Source organism: Sinocyclocheilus anshuiensis, unplaced genomic scaffold (genome assembly GCF_001515605.1).
Source record: "Sinocyclocheilus anshuiensis isolate Anshui unplaced genomic scaffold, SAMN03320099.WGS_v1.1 scaffold1053, whole genome shotgun sequence".
Classification (NCBI taxonomy): domain Eukaryota; kingdom Metazoa; phylum Chordata; class Actinopteri; order Cypriniformes; family Cyprinidae; genus Sinocyclocheilus; species Sinocyclocheilus anshuiensis.
The window spans coordinates 780,714-798,130 of NW_015555711.1; the positions used below are offsets into that span (position 1 = coordinate 780,714).

At 36.2% G+C, this 17,417-nt stretch overlaps 1 protein-coding gene across 2 annotated transcripts; it reads left to right on the plus strand.

The window, feature by feature from the left end:
• The first annotated feature begins 1,882 nt into the window (after window positions 1–1,882).
• LOC107672040 (beta-1,4-galactosyltransferase 3-like) lies at window positions 1,883–17,417 on the plus strand. 2 transcript variants are annotated; one of them, XM_016465121.1, is made up of 8 exons: window positions 1,883–2,106; window positions 2,387–2,463; window positions 3,791–4,266; window positions 5,419–5,654; window positions 5,849–6,039; window positions 11,274–11,396; window positions 14,617–14,721; window positions 15,160–17,417. In XM_016465121.1, exons 3-8 carry the CDS (start codon window positions 4,005–4,007, stop codon window positions 15,479–15,481), a joined length of 1,239 nt encoding a protein of 412 aa, XP_016320607.1. In that variant the 5' UTR covers window positions 1,883–2,106; window positions 2,387–2,463; window positions 3,791–4,004; the 3' UTR covers window positions 15,482–17,417. The 2 variants fall into 2 exon arrangements, with proteins under 2 accessions (XP_016320607.1, XP_016320608.1); XM_016465122.1 differs by having other exon boundaries at window positions 5,419–5,624.

Here is a 17,417-nt window from a genome sequence, read left to right on the forward strand (position 1 = left end):
TGAATTCAGGTGTTTCAATTGCCGCATGTATAAAATCAGGCATCTAGCCATGCAGCCTCCATTAAAATTTGCAGTAAGTCAGTTCATGAAATTTCATCCCTGCTAGATATTCCATAGCCAACTGGAGGTGGTATAATTGGAAAGTGGAAGCATTAGGAATAGCAGAAGACCAAATAAAGTCACAGTTCCAAACTTCCACTGGCATTAATATAACCGCAAAACTGTGTGGCGGGAGCTTCATGGAATGGGTTTCTATGGCTGAGCAGCTGCATGCAAGCCTCACATCACCAAGTATAATGGCAAGCATTGGATGGAGTGGTGAAAGAGAATGGCACATGCCACTGAACTCTGGAGCGGTGGAAACCTGTTCTGTGAGACTCGCGTCTCTCTGTTTGGCAGTCTGATGGGCGAGTCTGGCTTTGGCAGATGCCAGAAGACCATTACCTGCCTGACTGCACTGTGTCAAATGTAAAGTTTGGTGGAAGAGGGATAATGGTATGGGGTTGGGCTAGGCCCATTATTTCTAGTGAAGTAATTTTCTTAATGCTTCAGCATGCCAAAACATTTTGGACAATGCTATGCGTCCAGCTTTGTGGGAACAGTTTTGGAAAAGCCCTTTTCTATTCCAGCATGACTGTGGCCCAGTGCACAAAGCAAGGCCCGTACTTTGTTGGATGAGTTTGGTGTGGAACCGATAGAACATCTTTGGGATGAACTGGAACAGAGATTGTGAGTGTACCAGGCCAGTTGCATAAACTTAGCCACTATGTTAAGACTGTCTTAAGAACTAGTTTGACCAACTAGCAGTTGCCAAGGGGTAATCAGTCTTACTTTTCCAATACAAATAAGAACAATCTACCTTTTCATAACTGAATTAAAAAAGTTATGACCAGTCTTGAAGAAAACAAATTAGGAGACTAACTTTTTAAGACTAGTCTAAACAGTTTATGCAACTGGCCTGATCTCACAAATGCTTTACTGGATGAATGGGAGAGCTGTTCATTTACTCCCTCCACCTACAATTCCTGCCGGTATTGAACATCGAACCCACGACCAATAAATAGTGTATATTAAACTGTTTAATGCTAACAACAGATCATGAAAACCTGTACAATCTACAGCACACGTGACAATCTACAGCACACGTGACAATCTGCATGCATAAATTTAAATTTCAGGATTTTTTGGCCAATATGACATTGAAAGTAGTGCTTACTCCATATTCAGACTGTTGAATGATAACATGTTTTGTCAAATTCTTTATCCAAAGTCCAAATTACTGTTTTGGTACCCAGATCTCTTTATTAATTAAAATAATTTGCTATTTAAAAGATAGGTCTTTCTCTGTTGAACAGGTTATAAAAATAGTCAAGAACAATTTCTGTGCATTTTCTCCGCTAAAAAAAAGAAAAAAGTATTGGATCCAAAGTCCAAATTACTGTTTTCGTACTAAGCAGATATTTTTTATTAATTAAAATAATTTGAAGAGCTATCTGAAAGAACTAGCCTACTTTATTAAAGATGTTGTGAAAAATTTACAAGAAATTTTTTTGTGTGTGCATTCTCTCATCTGGTTTGTAACAGTTTGAGTAGAATCACCTCCACCATTATGGAAAGTTTTTTTTTTGTAAACAGGTTAGATAGTTTGTTTTGTTGAACACAATCAGTTTCACAGACGTCATAATTCGCGTTATAAAATCAATATAATTCTCAATCAAAATGACGATGACGTTGTAACCACTTTGATATAATCCACATGATTACTCATCGTGTCCCTTTTTCATCAATTTAATTTCGCTTTATAAGCCTGTATCGTCATCACAAGATCATCTGGCGAATGAAAACCGCCTCTAGTATTAAACCTGTCGTGTGTTTTCTCACTAGAAGGCAGCACTGTGATTTTAACACAGGTATCTTAGGGCTTTTATTGTAACAGCGTCAAAGAAGAATGCCCATCGATAGCGCGTCACCGCATCAAACATGTCTGTCAGTGGCTCTTCCTTGAGCGTCTGACGCGCTCAGGAAGCGTTCCGCGACGCGCTCGATGCGGCTGCGGATATTATACACTCTTTCGTGCGCCATAGAGGAATGATTATCCACAATCGAGTAAGTAATATTAAATAAAGGCCTAGCTATCGACTACTGCTGGAGCCTGATTTGAAGCGTCGCTGTGGACCGGGTGAATCAGAGGAAACGCTTGACCTGAAGTGTTATTATTATCCGTTATATTGACAATTATTTCGCAATAATTGCTCATTGCCTGTCGTCGCTGCATGTATGGTTGCTTAATAAATACATTTTTTCCGGTTTATCGTAGTGCAAAATATGAGCTGGTTTGTTAGCAGGAGATCTTGTTAATCAGTCCAGAACTATCTGTCTCCTCAAGGTGCGCGATGTTTTGTGATGGCCAGGAGGAGGAGGACAGTGCTCTCTCAATCTTGTGTTTATGAGCAGTCAGCACAGGTACTCATGGAATACCAGTCTGTTATTCACCGATAAAAGGCTCATTCCTGTTGTGCAGCATATTTTTATATCAATATGTCTTAATATAATAGCATACTGTACTCACAGGTTTTAAACAATGAGATAATAGTTGTCACAAAATCAAAAAATAGTGAACTTTTTGTTTAGTTTGAGTGTATGTTGCTATTTTTTGCTATGTTTGAGTGTTCCATATACACTTCTAAATCTAAAAAAAGGAATTTATTAAGAAATATTGCAGGTATTTCTTCCTATTTTTTTAATCAAACTAAACATCAGTTTCATTCGTTTCATTTATAGTCATATCTTGTCATTTTACATTAACTAATACAAGCCAGACCCTAAATCACATCATTCCCCAGGAAGTTTTAATTAATAGCACAAACATAAGCAATTAGCTATGAATTCTATGATGTTTCTGTGGTGTTAGATGGTTCATTGTATTTTGAAGCATTCTTTTCTGTTAGGTACAACAATTATAGATATTTTATATGATAAATGTGACCCTGGAGCACAAAACCAGTGATAAGTCGCATGGGTATATTTGTAGCAATAGCCAACAATACATTGTATGGGTCAAAATTATCGGGGGGGTTTTTTATGCCAAAAATCGTTAGGATATTAGGCCTAAGTAAAGATCATGTTCCATGAAGATATTATGTAAATTTCCTACCATAAATATATCAAAACTTTTACATTTTTGATTAGTAAATGCATTGCTAAGGACTTCATTTGGACAACTTTAAAGACGATTTTCTCAATATTTAGATTTTTTTGCACCCTCAGATTCCAGATTTTCAAATAATTGTATCTCGGCCAAATATTGTCCTATCCTAACAAACCATACATCAATGGAAAGCTTATTTATTCAGATGATGTATAAATCTCAATTTAAAAAAATGTGTTTGTGGTCCAGGGTCACATATGATAATATCAGATTTTTAAAAGATTGTTAAAAATATCCAAACTATCTTCAAATTGACAACCTCATGTAAAGTAACTCACAATCCTTCTCTGAATGATGTATTTCCATCCTGTTTTCCCATTATTGTCCTGATTTTAATTAATTAATTAATTTTGTATTATAATCATGCATTTTTTTTATTTGTAATCAAGCATACATATGTATTATTTTATTTTTAAAGTACTGTACTGTGTAACAGGAGTGACTCAAAAAGTGTGTGGTCTTTGCTGATTTAATCCGAGATCTGGGATTGATCCCGGACACACTGGCACTATAAAGTTCTCCTTTGTAGTTAGATGTGATGGATCTACCACTATTGATTTTTGTGTTCCTCTGTTTTTCCAGTGACTCCCACACATGCCATAGATGTCCTTCCCTTAGCTCACTGAGCTAACTTTATTTCTCCTCATCACCCCTGATATCCTTCCACTCTTCCCTCTCTCATGCCTCTTGCTCTGTCTTCACTCTATCTCTCTTCTCGTATCTGTCCCTTGTCCATCCCATTTGACTTTCCCATCCTCCCTTCCTCTGTCACTCCTGCTTTGTGTCGAATGTCATAATGGTGTGCTGTGGTCGAGCGCTGGACTCCCCCTGCACTCTGGCTCTGTTAGTGGGCTTCCAGTTCGCGTTTGTCCTCTACTTCTCCCTGGGAGGCTTTCGTGGCCTAGTGTCTGTTTTGGTTCATTCCACCGAGCCTGAGATCGACTACTCTCGACCGCATGACGTCTACACCAACCTCACCTCTCTGCTGCTCCACCATCCAGGACCCAGTGTACCAGAACAGCAGCTCAGAGACTGTATACTGCCCTCTCCACTGCTGGGTAGATATAAATCCATTCTGAAGGGCTTAAGACATTGAGCAGTCATTGGATTTGTTTGTTTACTATGTCTCATTGCAGTTTTAAATAAACCAAAGACGTTTTTTTGAGTTTAGTCAACCCAAAAATTAAGATTCTTACATCATTTTCACTAACTTTTATCTTTCCATACCTGTGTGACTTTTTTCTCTTGTGGATCACAAAAAAATATATTTTCAAGAATGTACTGGTTGCTGTTTTCCATGCAGTTACAATGACTGCAGATTGGCACTTCCAGGCTTCAAAAAAAGGACATAAAATCACCATTAAAATATCATAATTGTCCATATTATATGCTGAATTCCATGCCTTCTGGAATTATTTTTCATTTTATGGACAGAAAACATATAAATACAAAATCATATGAATAAAAAATCAAATAAATAGAAAATAAAACCTCTAAAAGCTAAAATCAGTCATTTTAAATGCTACAAGTAAATTTAAGCATCACAATATTATAATGTACAATATGAGAAACAGATATTCATCTTGAGATATGCTAAAGATTATGGAGGACTTGGTGCGACACTTAAAATAAAATGAAGGATTAAGTTCAGTTTTTTTTTAAATGTCAATTCATTTTTAATTTAAAAATGATTCATATTTTTTAGTTTTTAACTACAATTTAAAGCATTAATTATACAGTTTTAAAAATATCTCTGTTAATTTACCACTTTAAAAAGTGATTTGTTTATTTCCATTTTTATGTTTGAATTATTTCATTTTATTTTTAACTGTCACTTTAAGTCCTCCATTAAGATGACATTTAACAGTGATATTAAGTTATTAGTGGTTAAAAGATAAAAGATTTAACATTTTTAAGTGAGCGTTAAATGACAGCAAATGTAATCTAAATGTAAAAATTTGCATGAAAAATTAAATATCCAATATTAAAAAATAAAAAGAATAATTCAAAAAATCTCTGATATTGCACAGTAACTGATATGCACAATATATTGCCCTTTTGTGTTCCACAAAAGAAGTCATACTGCTTTGGACTAACTGATTAAATAATTACATAATTTACATTTTTAGGGATAGTATTCCTTTAATTCGGTGTTGCAGGACAGATTTTTTTTACAAGTGCATGTGTGCTTTCCTCCTGCTGTCTGCCAGTGGGTCCTGTTTCTGTCCACCTCTCCTCACCCCCCTCCCTGGAGAAGATAAAAGAGAAGAACCCCTTGGTGACCTTAGGGGGTCATTACCGCCCACCAGACTGTGAGCCACGGCACCACACAGCCATCGTGGTCCCCTACCGGAACCGCCAGACCCACCTCCGCGCCCTCCTTTACCATCTGCACCCCTTTTTGCAGCGGCAGCAGGTCCACTACGGCATTTACATTGTGCACCAGGTCTCTTGTTCGTTGTTACGCTGACTTGTCACATCTATTGTATAGAAAAAAATCCTAGCAGTAATTAGAGGAAGTAGTAGCTGGGACAAAGGGTAAACATAGCTCATAGCTTATTGTCAAGCTATATTAGTGTTCTATTCTTGCCCAAAAATGCATTTGTGTACACTTGATTTGCTCATAGTCTGTGTTATCAGTCAGGGAACTCCACGTTTAACCGAGCGAAGTTGCTGAATGTTGGAGTGCGGGAGGCGCTGAAAGAGGAGGACTGGAGCTGTATTTTCCTGCATGACGTCGACCTGCTGCCTGAGAATGACCACAATACCTACACCTGCCACCCCCAGTACCCTACACACCTCTCCATAGCTATGGACAAGTTCAGATACAGGTACCCTACCCACTATCACAGGATTGAATGTTTTAAAGCTTTTCTCTGATTTTATCTTAATGAACGGGTGAAACCTAATGACATTTTTTAATGCATTTTTATGTTTGTAGTCACTTCAATATAACTGTAATAGTTTTAATGTTGTTATTATTATAATAATAATTTTTCATATTACAGCATGATAATATAATAATTAAAAAAAAATGTTGTATAGTTGAATAAAATCAAGGTTAGATGCCAGTATACACTACAGTTCAAAAGTTTAAGATTGGTTCAAATTAGACTTGTGCCGGTATTCGGTAATGCGATATATCACGGTAATGAATATGCACGATATTGTTATCGTGGGCACTTCTAAATACCGTGAATAACAAAGCAGAAACAAACATATTACAAAAACCAGAATACAATAAAAATAAATAAATAAATAAATAAAATAAAACTATAAAATAAAACACACTACTTCAAATTATGAGGACATATTTGATTATCCAGTAACCACCCTTTTACCGATTCAGAAAAAGGAGCAAGAGATGTAATATTTCTTAATTCTATGGGTATAGTATTCCAAGTATGTACTGCTCTATAAGAAAATACTGATTGCCCAAAAGTACTATGTGGTATTATACAGTCCCCTCTAGTAGTGGCTCTAGTGAAAGAATTCAAATTTTTCCTGATAAATTTATTAAGTGGGAGCGGAGCCAAACCATGCAAAATTTTGAACACAAGTAAAATATCTGCAAATTTAATCATATTTTCCCAACTTAAAAACCCATATTTAGTTAAAATTTCACAATGATGATATGAATTAGACCTTTTATCCAATATTTTCAAAGCCTGCTTATAGAGTCTTTCTATTGATTGCAAAATAGTCCCACCTGTCTGTGTCCAACTGGTGAGACAGTAATTCTACAATTTTGATCTACACCCTCATATGTTAAATATGTATCCCAGTCTATTTTTTTTATTGTTCTTTCAAGACTATCCAACTGACTTAGGTATTTTATATTTTTCTACCTTTTCAGATATTAAATTAAATCTGGTTTTAGTGAGCTTTCTTACAATCAAAATCATATTATGATCGGATAGTCCAGTTACCAGATTATAGCATTTCTTTATCCTTTCTGGTCTACCGATATGTCCAAGGTACGAAGGAAGCACCAAGTAATTTGAACAGGTATACTGAGCTTGATTAATTTCCATACACGGTCGTACCGAATTGACTACAAGTGCCACAACATAGAACATAGTCCATAAAATAATCTTACTTCGAAAAAAGTGTCTATGAACAACATTTTTAGGAAACTGTTGGCTTGATAGCAGCGAGCCAGCACCTGCCCGACCTCTCACTGCTGCCGACGCCATTTTTTTTTTTCCTTAGTGTATTTTTCTGTATTTTTTCAATATTGCTTTATTGCATTTAAATGTTCAGTTATTTTTGTTATAAGAAAAAATTTATTAAACCTGTTATACTGTATTATGACAGCACTTTTTTTAAAAACATTGATTAATGTAAGAGATGGTGTATTTGATAATTTTTAGGAATAACACTTCAAATGTTTAAATGTCCACCTAGTATTCCACTTGGTTTCGATCGACAATCCCAAAGAATACGAGCATGATTTACTGTTCTAAAAAGCTTAAAACAACGATGCTTTATAATTGCCGGATTTATCTTGCGCATTGATTTATTCAGTAATATTGATGTAGTCCTTTGCACATGGTTTGATATAGCCGATGGAACATCGCCTGATGGAACGCCGGCCTGAAATGTAGTCACCGGTGTTAGATCAACGAAAGACTCACCCACTTGACCAACATCCACAATAGAATGACCATATCCCAAGGTAATATCCTCCAAAGTCGAACGCTGATACACACTCCCAGCAAATGTAGTTTGATGGTGCCAATCTTGGCCCATCTCGTCCGCACGTGGGCCCGGATTCAGATGCACATCTCCCGCAAGCAACAGCGTAAAAAGCAGGTATCCAGAAAGTTTCCTCAACAATTTTGATGGTTTACATTTTATCACATCATTTTTCGATGTGACAGTTGGAATAATCGCCTTCCCATAATTAAGAATACTGCGATAAGATGCAAATTGTCCAACAGGCAAAGATGTGCCGATATGTCCAAGGTACGAAGGAAGCACCAAGTAATTTGAACAGGTATACTGAGCTTGATTAATTTCCATACACGGTCGTACCGAATTGACTACAAGTGCCACAACATAGAACATAGTCCATAAAATAATCTTACTTCGAAAAAAGTGTCTATGAACAACATTTTTAGGAAACTGTTGGCTTGATAGCAGCGAGCCAGCACCTGCCCGACCTCTCACTGCTGCCGACGCCATTTTTTTTTTTCCTTAGTGTATTTTTCTGTATTTTTTCAATATTGCTTTATTGCATTTAAATGTTCAGTTATTTTTGTTATAAGAAAAAATTTATTAAACCTGTTATACTGTATTATGACAGCACTTTTTTTAAACTAAATTTCAATATCGTGATAACACCGTATACCGTGATAAAAGCATTAGCAATTAATCGCAACATGAAAATCTGATACCGGCATATCCCTAGTTCAAATATAATATTACAAAATAATGTTTTATATTTTAATATTTTAAAATGTAATTTATTCCTCTGATGACAAAGCAACATTTTCAGCAGCCACTGCAGTCTTCAGTGACAAAAAAATGCTTTATATTTTTGTGCAAACTGTGATTCGTTTTTTTTCAGGATTGTTTGATGAATAGAAGTTTCAAAAGAATTCCATTTATTTGTTACATTAAAATGCCTTTACTATCACTTTTGTTTCATTTAATTTTGGATGGTAGTGAAAGATAAATATTTTTAAATAAATTGGTGGTTAATTTTTCAATTAAATTCTACACACTTTAATTCAAAACAGGCCATTTAAAAATAAAAATAAACGAAAAGAACAACTGTTCATTTAACAACAGTTTTCTAGATCTTATAAAACTTCTAGAAACAAATAGTTCATCCTCTTCACGCATGGTAAAATAGGGGATGTAGTTCATTCATTATTAGTGCTGACACAGGTATATGCAGTAACTCATGGCTCTGGCCCTCTAAATTGACATCCAGGTCTGCACATCTCAGGTCACAGAGTCTGCATTTCTGTATTCTGCAGCCACAATGTCCACCTAGATACAAACATTCACTGAGAACAGAAACATTGCAGAGAAAACAAGCCATATATTCAGTCCACCAAGGCTGAGGACAACATCAGGACCTCTCTGTGATGAATCCGCTGAAGGCTGTAAAGCATTCAGACATGACTCAGTGAGTTAGTCCTTGGGTAGAAATACAGAGAAAATAACGAAGAAAGATACATAGCAGCAGCTCATCTAGCTATCACTCAATATTTACTGAACAGTACTAAAGAATTTAGAACAGGTGTTAGGAGTACAAGGGATCTCTGGAGGGCAGGTTCAATAAGCAATCACAGTTAAATTACAGCTCTTTTTTTATTAGTTTTATTTTATTATTATTATTATTTAAATCAGTGAATACCTTTATTCAGCAATGGATTAAATTGAGTAAAAACAATGTTACAAAAGAGTTCTATTTCAAATCATTTCTGTTCTATTCAACTTTATGTTCATCATTTATTTGGTATTATGATCATGAAAAAATGTTCATGGTTCACGGTTTTCACAAACATTTTAAGCAGCACAACATTGATAATAATAAGGACTGAACATCAAATTAGCAAATCAGAATGATTTCTGAAGGATCGTGTGACACTGAAGACTAGAAGACTGAAAAAAAGCTTTACCACCATACATAGTAAATTCTATTTTAAAATATATTAAAAACCAGTTATATAAAATTGTACATAATATTACTATTTGTACTGTATTTTTGATAAAATAAATGCAGCCTCGTTGAGCATGAGAGATTTCTTACAAAAAACATAAAAAAATCTTTCCAACCCCAAACTTTTGAACAGTCATGCATATACCGCTCAACACTCACATTAGTTGCTTTTCCTGTCCTTTTTTTTCCAGATTTACTCAAAGATCACATGAAAATACAGTGATATACACACTATGTATGGTTGTCACATGATGTCGTCATGTTCCATGTTTAATTTTTGAAATCTAATAAAACTTTACTTATTACTTTTTGTCCACGTTTATGTAAAAACCCATTAACATTTGGCAGCCTTTTGAAAAAGATGAATGTATTCTGATTTGCACCCAGTTTTCTGTATACTGCATATTTTGCCAATTGTAACAGGTCATATGATTATTCAGTGCATAGAAAAAATGTGTACATACTTTAGAAATATTAGTGTGGTAGTGTTCTGAAAATAGTTATTATTAAAGGGGTCATATGATGTTGCTAAAAATAACATTATTTTGTGTATTTGGTGTAATGCAATGTGTTTATGCGGTTTAAGGTTCAAAAAACACATTATTTTCCACATACTGTACACTATTGTTTCTCCTCTATGCCCCGCCTTTCTGAAACGTGTCGATTTTTACAAAGCTCATCGGTCTGAAAAGCGAGGTGTGCTCTGATTGGCCAGCTATCCAGTGCGTTGTGATTGGCCGAATACCTCAAGCATATGACGGAAATGTTATGCTCCTACCATACTGTGATGCCCTGTCCGGCAGAAGCGACGAGACAAAAACATTAAAACCCATTATAAACGAGGCATTTGTTGTCTCCACGACATGGCGGCGGCGGCAACAACAATACAACAGCGAGAATCAAAGTTACGCCTTCTTTCATTGCTTGAACATTTGGGCGGCGTTATGCAAATCTTCCCACATCGTGACGTAGACATGTGGGGGCATGTTAGAACGAGCCGTTTTAGGTAGGCGTGGTTGACTCTTAACTTTTATAAAGAATATCTCTTTGGATTTGAGACTTTAGTCTTTGCAACTTTACAGATCTTCTTTTTTCACCAAGAGCTTGTAACACTCCAAAGAGTAAGGAAAATTTGAAATCGCATCATATGACCCCTTTAAATTATGACACAGATTTAAACAGCATTTTTTGTTCATTTATAAGGGGTCCCGGTTTTCTATCCATCTGTACAGATTGCTGTAATGATGTGATGCAGAGGTACAGATGAACATTAAACTGCAGGGGAAGCTGTGACACTTCAGATGGAATAATTGATGAAGGCTAGTAGAGACAGATGACCTTATTCCTCTGTGCCTCACCAAATCACTGCTCTGACTCCTTCCTTCGCAGGCTTCCATACTCGCAGTACTTCGGAGGGGTGTCCGCTGTAACCCCGGAGCAGTACCTCAAAATGAACGGCTTTCCTAACCAGTACTGGGGCTGGGGAGGAGAGGACGATGACATTGCAGCTCGGTGAGGATAGCAGAATTCAGTTTATAATGCATTTGCATGTGTTATTTCAACATAAAACAGCCTGGAATGTAGTAGAGATCAAAGTAACTGGCATGTCTACATCAGAAATGCATCCTGTTAAGCATTTGTGTTGCACGTCTGTCATCTCTCCATCACCATTTTGTTCTCATTTCACATTCGCATTGGTCTCTTGTCATTATTCTCATTTTCACTGCATCCGTCTATCCCTCATGCCCTCCCCCGCATAGCCACAGGAGGGACCAGTAAGTACATGCATGAATCACTAGATTGGACTCAAGGCTTCCAACTATATAGATGTCTGTACACTTCAGTGATTACTGCCTCTTTATTCAATAATAAATTTTAAGTAATTGTATTTCTGTGACAGAAAGAAACTTGCTGTAGAAGATTAAAAGTTGCTGAAGCCTTGAAACCAGAATGAGTCAGGTGTAGTGGATTACTAATAGTGTTGAGGATTTGAATCGCATTTTCTTTATGGTTAGTTCTCTCTTAAAGGGGTCATGAATTGCCTTTGTTTTATTTTGTACTGTTCTCTGAGGTCCACTTATAATGTTATCAAGATTTAGAAGTAATAGGCTATTTTCTGTCCTGTTTTGACCCCCCTCATCAGAACGCTCTGTTTGAATAGGTGTGGCGGATTGTAGACTCGGAAGTAAACGGCCACTGCTATGATTGGCTAACAGTTGTGTATGTTTGACAGCGACATTCCTCATAGATGGATGCTGCTGTGATTTAGGTCAAAAACGCATAAATGCTCAGTATATTTCAAACGATCTGTAATAACAGACAAAGCAATAGTAATAAAAACAGTTACTCACACTTGTGTGGCAGAATATTATCCAATAATGTTGGCTGTCGGATCCAATATAGTCAGCACAGCATCGCGTTTCAATATTTCTGAGAATCCTGCGTCGAATTGTGCCTTGTCTGTAAATGAATCCGCGATAAAATGAAGTGAACAAAGCACCAAGTTGTTACTGATGCGGTCGGGAACTTCATTAAAAATAAAGTTCATCAAATGAAGTTTATCATTTGGTTCCTGCGTAGACCTGCGTTTGTCACTCTTGTCATATCTACTACGTGCGTGAATTGGTGGGCGGGGCTAAACAGGCAGTGATGTAGAAGCAGGTGTTGTTCTTCTGCGGAGGCGATGTTTAGCCACTATTACATTATAAAGTGGTACATTCTAAAACCTGTCGTTTTGGCAGATTGGCTTCAGTATAAGCTGATTTTAGACTAACGATAAAGTTTTGAGTTCTTGAAAACGTACAGGATGTTTTTATAGTTCAATGACTTCTTACATGTCAAAAGATCAAGGGAATTTTGGTTTCTCAGTTCATGACCCCTTTAAGTGACTTTGGCATGAATAGGATTGGGCATCATGAGGAATCTAACGAATCTAGTTAGCAGTTGCATTAATGATTCTTTTAGAGGAAGCTGTATTTGAGAAAATCCATGATGAGGTCATTTTAAAGGGGTCATATGATGTTGCTAAAAAGAACATTCTTTTGTGTATTAGGTGTAATTAAATGTGTTTATGCGGTTTAAAGTTCAAAAAACACATTCTTTTCCACATACTGTACATTATTGTTTCTCCTCTATGCCCCGCCTTTCTGAAACGCATCGATTTTTACAAAGCTCATCGTTCTGAAAAGCGAGGTGTGCTGTGATTGGCCAGCTATCCAGTGCGTTGTGAATGGCCGAATACCTCAAGCGTGTGACGGAAATGTTACGCCCCTTACCATACTGTGATGCCGTGTCCCGGAGTGAGGAGACAAAAACATTAAAACCCATTATAAAGGCGTTTGTTGCATCCAGTGGGGACATAATTACGGATTATAATGACTTGTACTGTCTTTTTACGTGTTGGATCGCGCCGCGTAAACATAAAACCATGTCTAGTTTGTAACACTCCAAAGAGAAAGGAAAACTTGAAATCACATCATATGACACCTTTAATAATAAATACATTTCAAAATTCTGGCAAAATGTTGTTACATACATTTTTGGATAGGCAGCATACATTAAAAAAACAATAATTGGCCTAACTGTGTATTAAATAACAGTACTAAATACACAAAAATGTGGCATATTTAATTCCGCCGTTATTACTATTTTTTTTATAAAGTACTACTGTTTAACTACATGTTGTCATATGAACAACCAGTCATTAACTACATTAAGCTTGTGTTATATTCACAAAATAAAAAAGCTAATTTGTTTGTGAATCAGACTACATTGGTTGCCTAAATGTATTTAATTCAGTAAATGATTCATAGTGGAATAATTTGGTTGAGACCAAAATAATTCATAATTGAATCATTTGGTCAAGAATCGATGGACTACACTGGTCATGCTAAATAGTTTTGATTCACTACAAACATCTGGCTCATGAGATTCATTCATTCTGAAACCTATCTATACTTTTCGCACTGTCTGTTTCACGCTATAGATTCAGTAGTAGTGCATGACTCTGATTGACTCTCAAAATGTCTTCGTACACGCTCATGAACCATTAATGGAACCAAATGTAATTTGCTGTAATGTAATTGGCTATTTTTGAGTAAGAACTAAATCCCAACCTGCTCAACATCTTTGACAAGGCAGCACCTGAGTCCATCACTGTTTTTTCTTTACTTTCTTGCTGTTTAATATGCCTACATGGTTTGATTTCACCCTAAGTGATTTTTCAGGGTACGATACAGAACAAATCTAGTCCCAGAAGAAAAGTATTTTTAGTGGACCCGGCTTTATGCGTTTTGGGAAAACTGACATTACATGTATTCTTGAAGAACATTTTGAAGGGCATATCAGCTCATGGTGATTTGTAAACCTGACTGTCGCATAATTAACCGTCAGTATCCTCGTCTGACTCAGATGGCTGAACCAGAGGCAAGAGCCCAAAAGTTTTAAGTATTTAAAAGCTGGATTAGACTCTCCAACTTTAGATGAACCTTTTGAGGATTTTCAGTTGTGGTTAGAACCTTTTTACATAAAAATCCTCAACAACAGTAGTTTTTTTAGCTAGTTCACATTCATCTGGCCCGCCTTGCGGACTCTGCTGGAAATAGTTTTCCTGCTGTGCTTTGTGCTGCTCTTTCTTTTGTCTCTGTCTGTTTGATAATTCATACCATCCTTCTTCAGGGTTTTTTTTTCTTATATGTTACTATTTCTACTTGCCCTGTGGTTTTGTCTTTAGAGTCCGTCTCTCTGGGATGAAGATAATGCGCCCCCATTTGGCCATTGGGCATTATAAGATGATCAAACATAAAGGAGATCAGGGTAATGAGCAGAACCCGAGAAGGTGATGTCACATGCCAAATATATTATAAACTTTGCTACTAGGGTTGCAAAGGGACGGAAACGTTCTGGTAAACTTCCAGAAACTATCCAGTTTTGCAACCCTAGTTGTTACAATCTTAAAAATAAAGGTTCCAAAAGGTTTTCTTTTTTCACAGCCATGCCATAGGAGAACTATTTTTGATTCCCCAGTGAACTTATAAGTGAACAGTTCTTAACATTTCTTAGTACAAAGAACAGTTTAATCTAAAGAACCTTTTTCCACTGTAGGAACCTTTTGTCCATCGGAAAAGTTCTATGGATGTTAACAGTTCTTCATATGGAACTATAGATGCCAATAAAGAACCTTTATTTTTAAGAGTGTATGGATAGATAGATTTATTATTTAATCCATTTATTCTGTTAATTGAGTCAGTTCCTCTTCATCAATTCGTTCTTGTAGGTTTGACTTGCTGAAGCGCACAAGGCTGAACTGGCGCTCAGATGGACTGAACTCGCTGACTTATGAGCTCCTGTCCAAAGAGTTGGAGCCATTGTACACAAATTTATCTGTCAACATTGGGGATGATCCACACCATCCCCCTGTGAAGGCTCCACCCCGGAAATCAGAGCCTCAACCCGCTCCAACTCCTAAAATGAAGACTGAAAAAGTGGGTGTGGTCATCAATCATAATGCCACAAAAGTGGAGCCCATCCACTTGAAGGCCAGTAATGAAAGTTCAAATGTTGTTCAAAAAACTCCTTTGAAACAGGAGGTAGGATGATACTGATAATCAAGTATCCACAGACAATTCACAGGGTGAGTTATTAATGGATAGTGGAGGGAATACCAGTTTGCTCTTTATTTTATATCGTGAAGCATTGCTTCTCTAGGCAAATAAGTTCATTCCACTGAAAGTAGACTGAAACTGGTCCGGCCATCTCTGAATGTGGTTCAGCTGCTGATATGGTGAAGTTTGCACAAGTCTGAAGATCTCGTTTCACTGTAGGTGTCGTATCAGAGTGGGCCGAGTTGTAAACGCTCTCGAAAGTGACCTATCGACGTACCTGTGCAAGTCCTGTGTGTTTTTGAGCTGACCTGCTGCCAGCTGCTGCTCTTCACCCCACTGTGTGGGTCTGTTTTTCTGTGCCTTTTCTTGCCCTTGAACCAGTCTCTTATCAACATGCCATGACTAAGTCGAAAGCATTATTACTGCACACCACTGTTATTGATACTACAGTTGAATGCTCTTTCCACATGTTTATCTATTTTTCTCTTCTTTTAATATCTAATCAGCACACACTGCTTTGTGATCTAGTGCTTGAGCAGACGTGTATCACTGTGGTCTATTTTTGGTCTTACTGTACAAACTTAGAAAGGTGTGATCTTTGATTGTGAGCACTGGCTTATTTTCTCTTTTAGCTGCTCAGATACCTATTAATAATTTTATGATGCAGTGTAAAAGAAAAGAAAAGAGTTTAATTATTTTAGGTATTGTGTGGTGCCTTTGTTGGATTCCATTTTGGTTGTAGACAATCATTGGGATAAGCATATAAAATGACACAAATATTTATTTGTAATCTTTACAGACTTCTATTATTTGAATTCAGGAATATGTTTCTGTTAAATAGATTCGATGGTTTAGGTTGAAGGTGTGACTTTAGTCTCTAAGATATTTGATATTGTAAGATTTTATAAACAGGTAATGGGTAATTTTATGTTTAGTTATATAGCAAGAATAAATTTGATCCGTTAGTGAAAAATATTTGTTGTATCACCATTATGGCACTTTTACAGTATGTAAAAACTGCATTCTGTATTAAATACAATCCTTGAGTATAAGCTACATTTAAAGAACAAAGATATCAGCGTCAGATGTTTTTCTGTTGAAGTTATTTTGAAATGAAAATTGCATTGCACATTATATTAGCAGGCCCACTGACATTTTTCACTCTCCCACAATGCAAACTACAAAACATTAAGAAAAATATCATATTATTTACCGTAAATGATAGTCTGAAGGTGCTCATTGAGAATTCACCCCATCATGTGACATGGTGCATATCTCACTGTAAGTACAACATATTTCAAATCTAGATATACATTTCAGAGAGGCTGTTTAAATTATTCTGATTTTGATACGCAATTCTTAGTGTGACTTAGTGTCATAAGATAAAAGAAAACATGGTGTTTTACTTCATGCCTTTGTATTAAATCTACAAAAAGTGTAACTAAGATAGTATTCTGAGATGCATGTGGCAGATAAATCAGTTTCATCCTAGCATATTTGCAAGACCCTTGCATACTGTATATATATATATATATTGAATAAAGTACATAGTTTTCTATCAGATACAGTATTTGGCAATGGTGTTAAACTACTTTAATGCCTCTAATTTGAGAACATTATTACATCTGATAATAACTGTTTTAGACATGACATACTCAGAAAAAAAGTGGTAAGATTTTAAAGATTGTGGATATTTTTTGTCATGTCATTTTTGGTCAAACACTGTTGATTTGAATGTGTATTCCTTTGGCTATGATGACTGTTGGTTATATAAATATACATAACGGAGACTCTGAAACTGCGTTTCCACCTGTGTCTGAGTTACATTGAAGTTTGCCACAGATATTACTACTGATCAGTTATCTTGTGAATAAACATTTTACCATTGTGATTTGACCATGCAGCTGTTTATTGTATGTTTATCAACAGA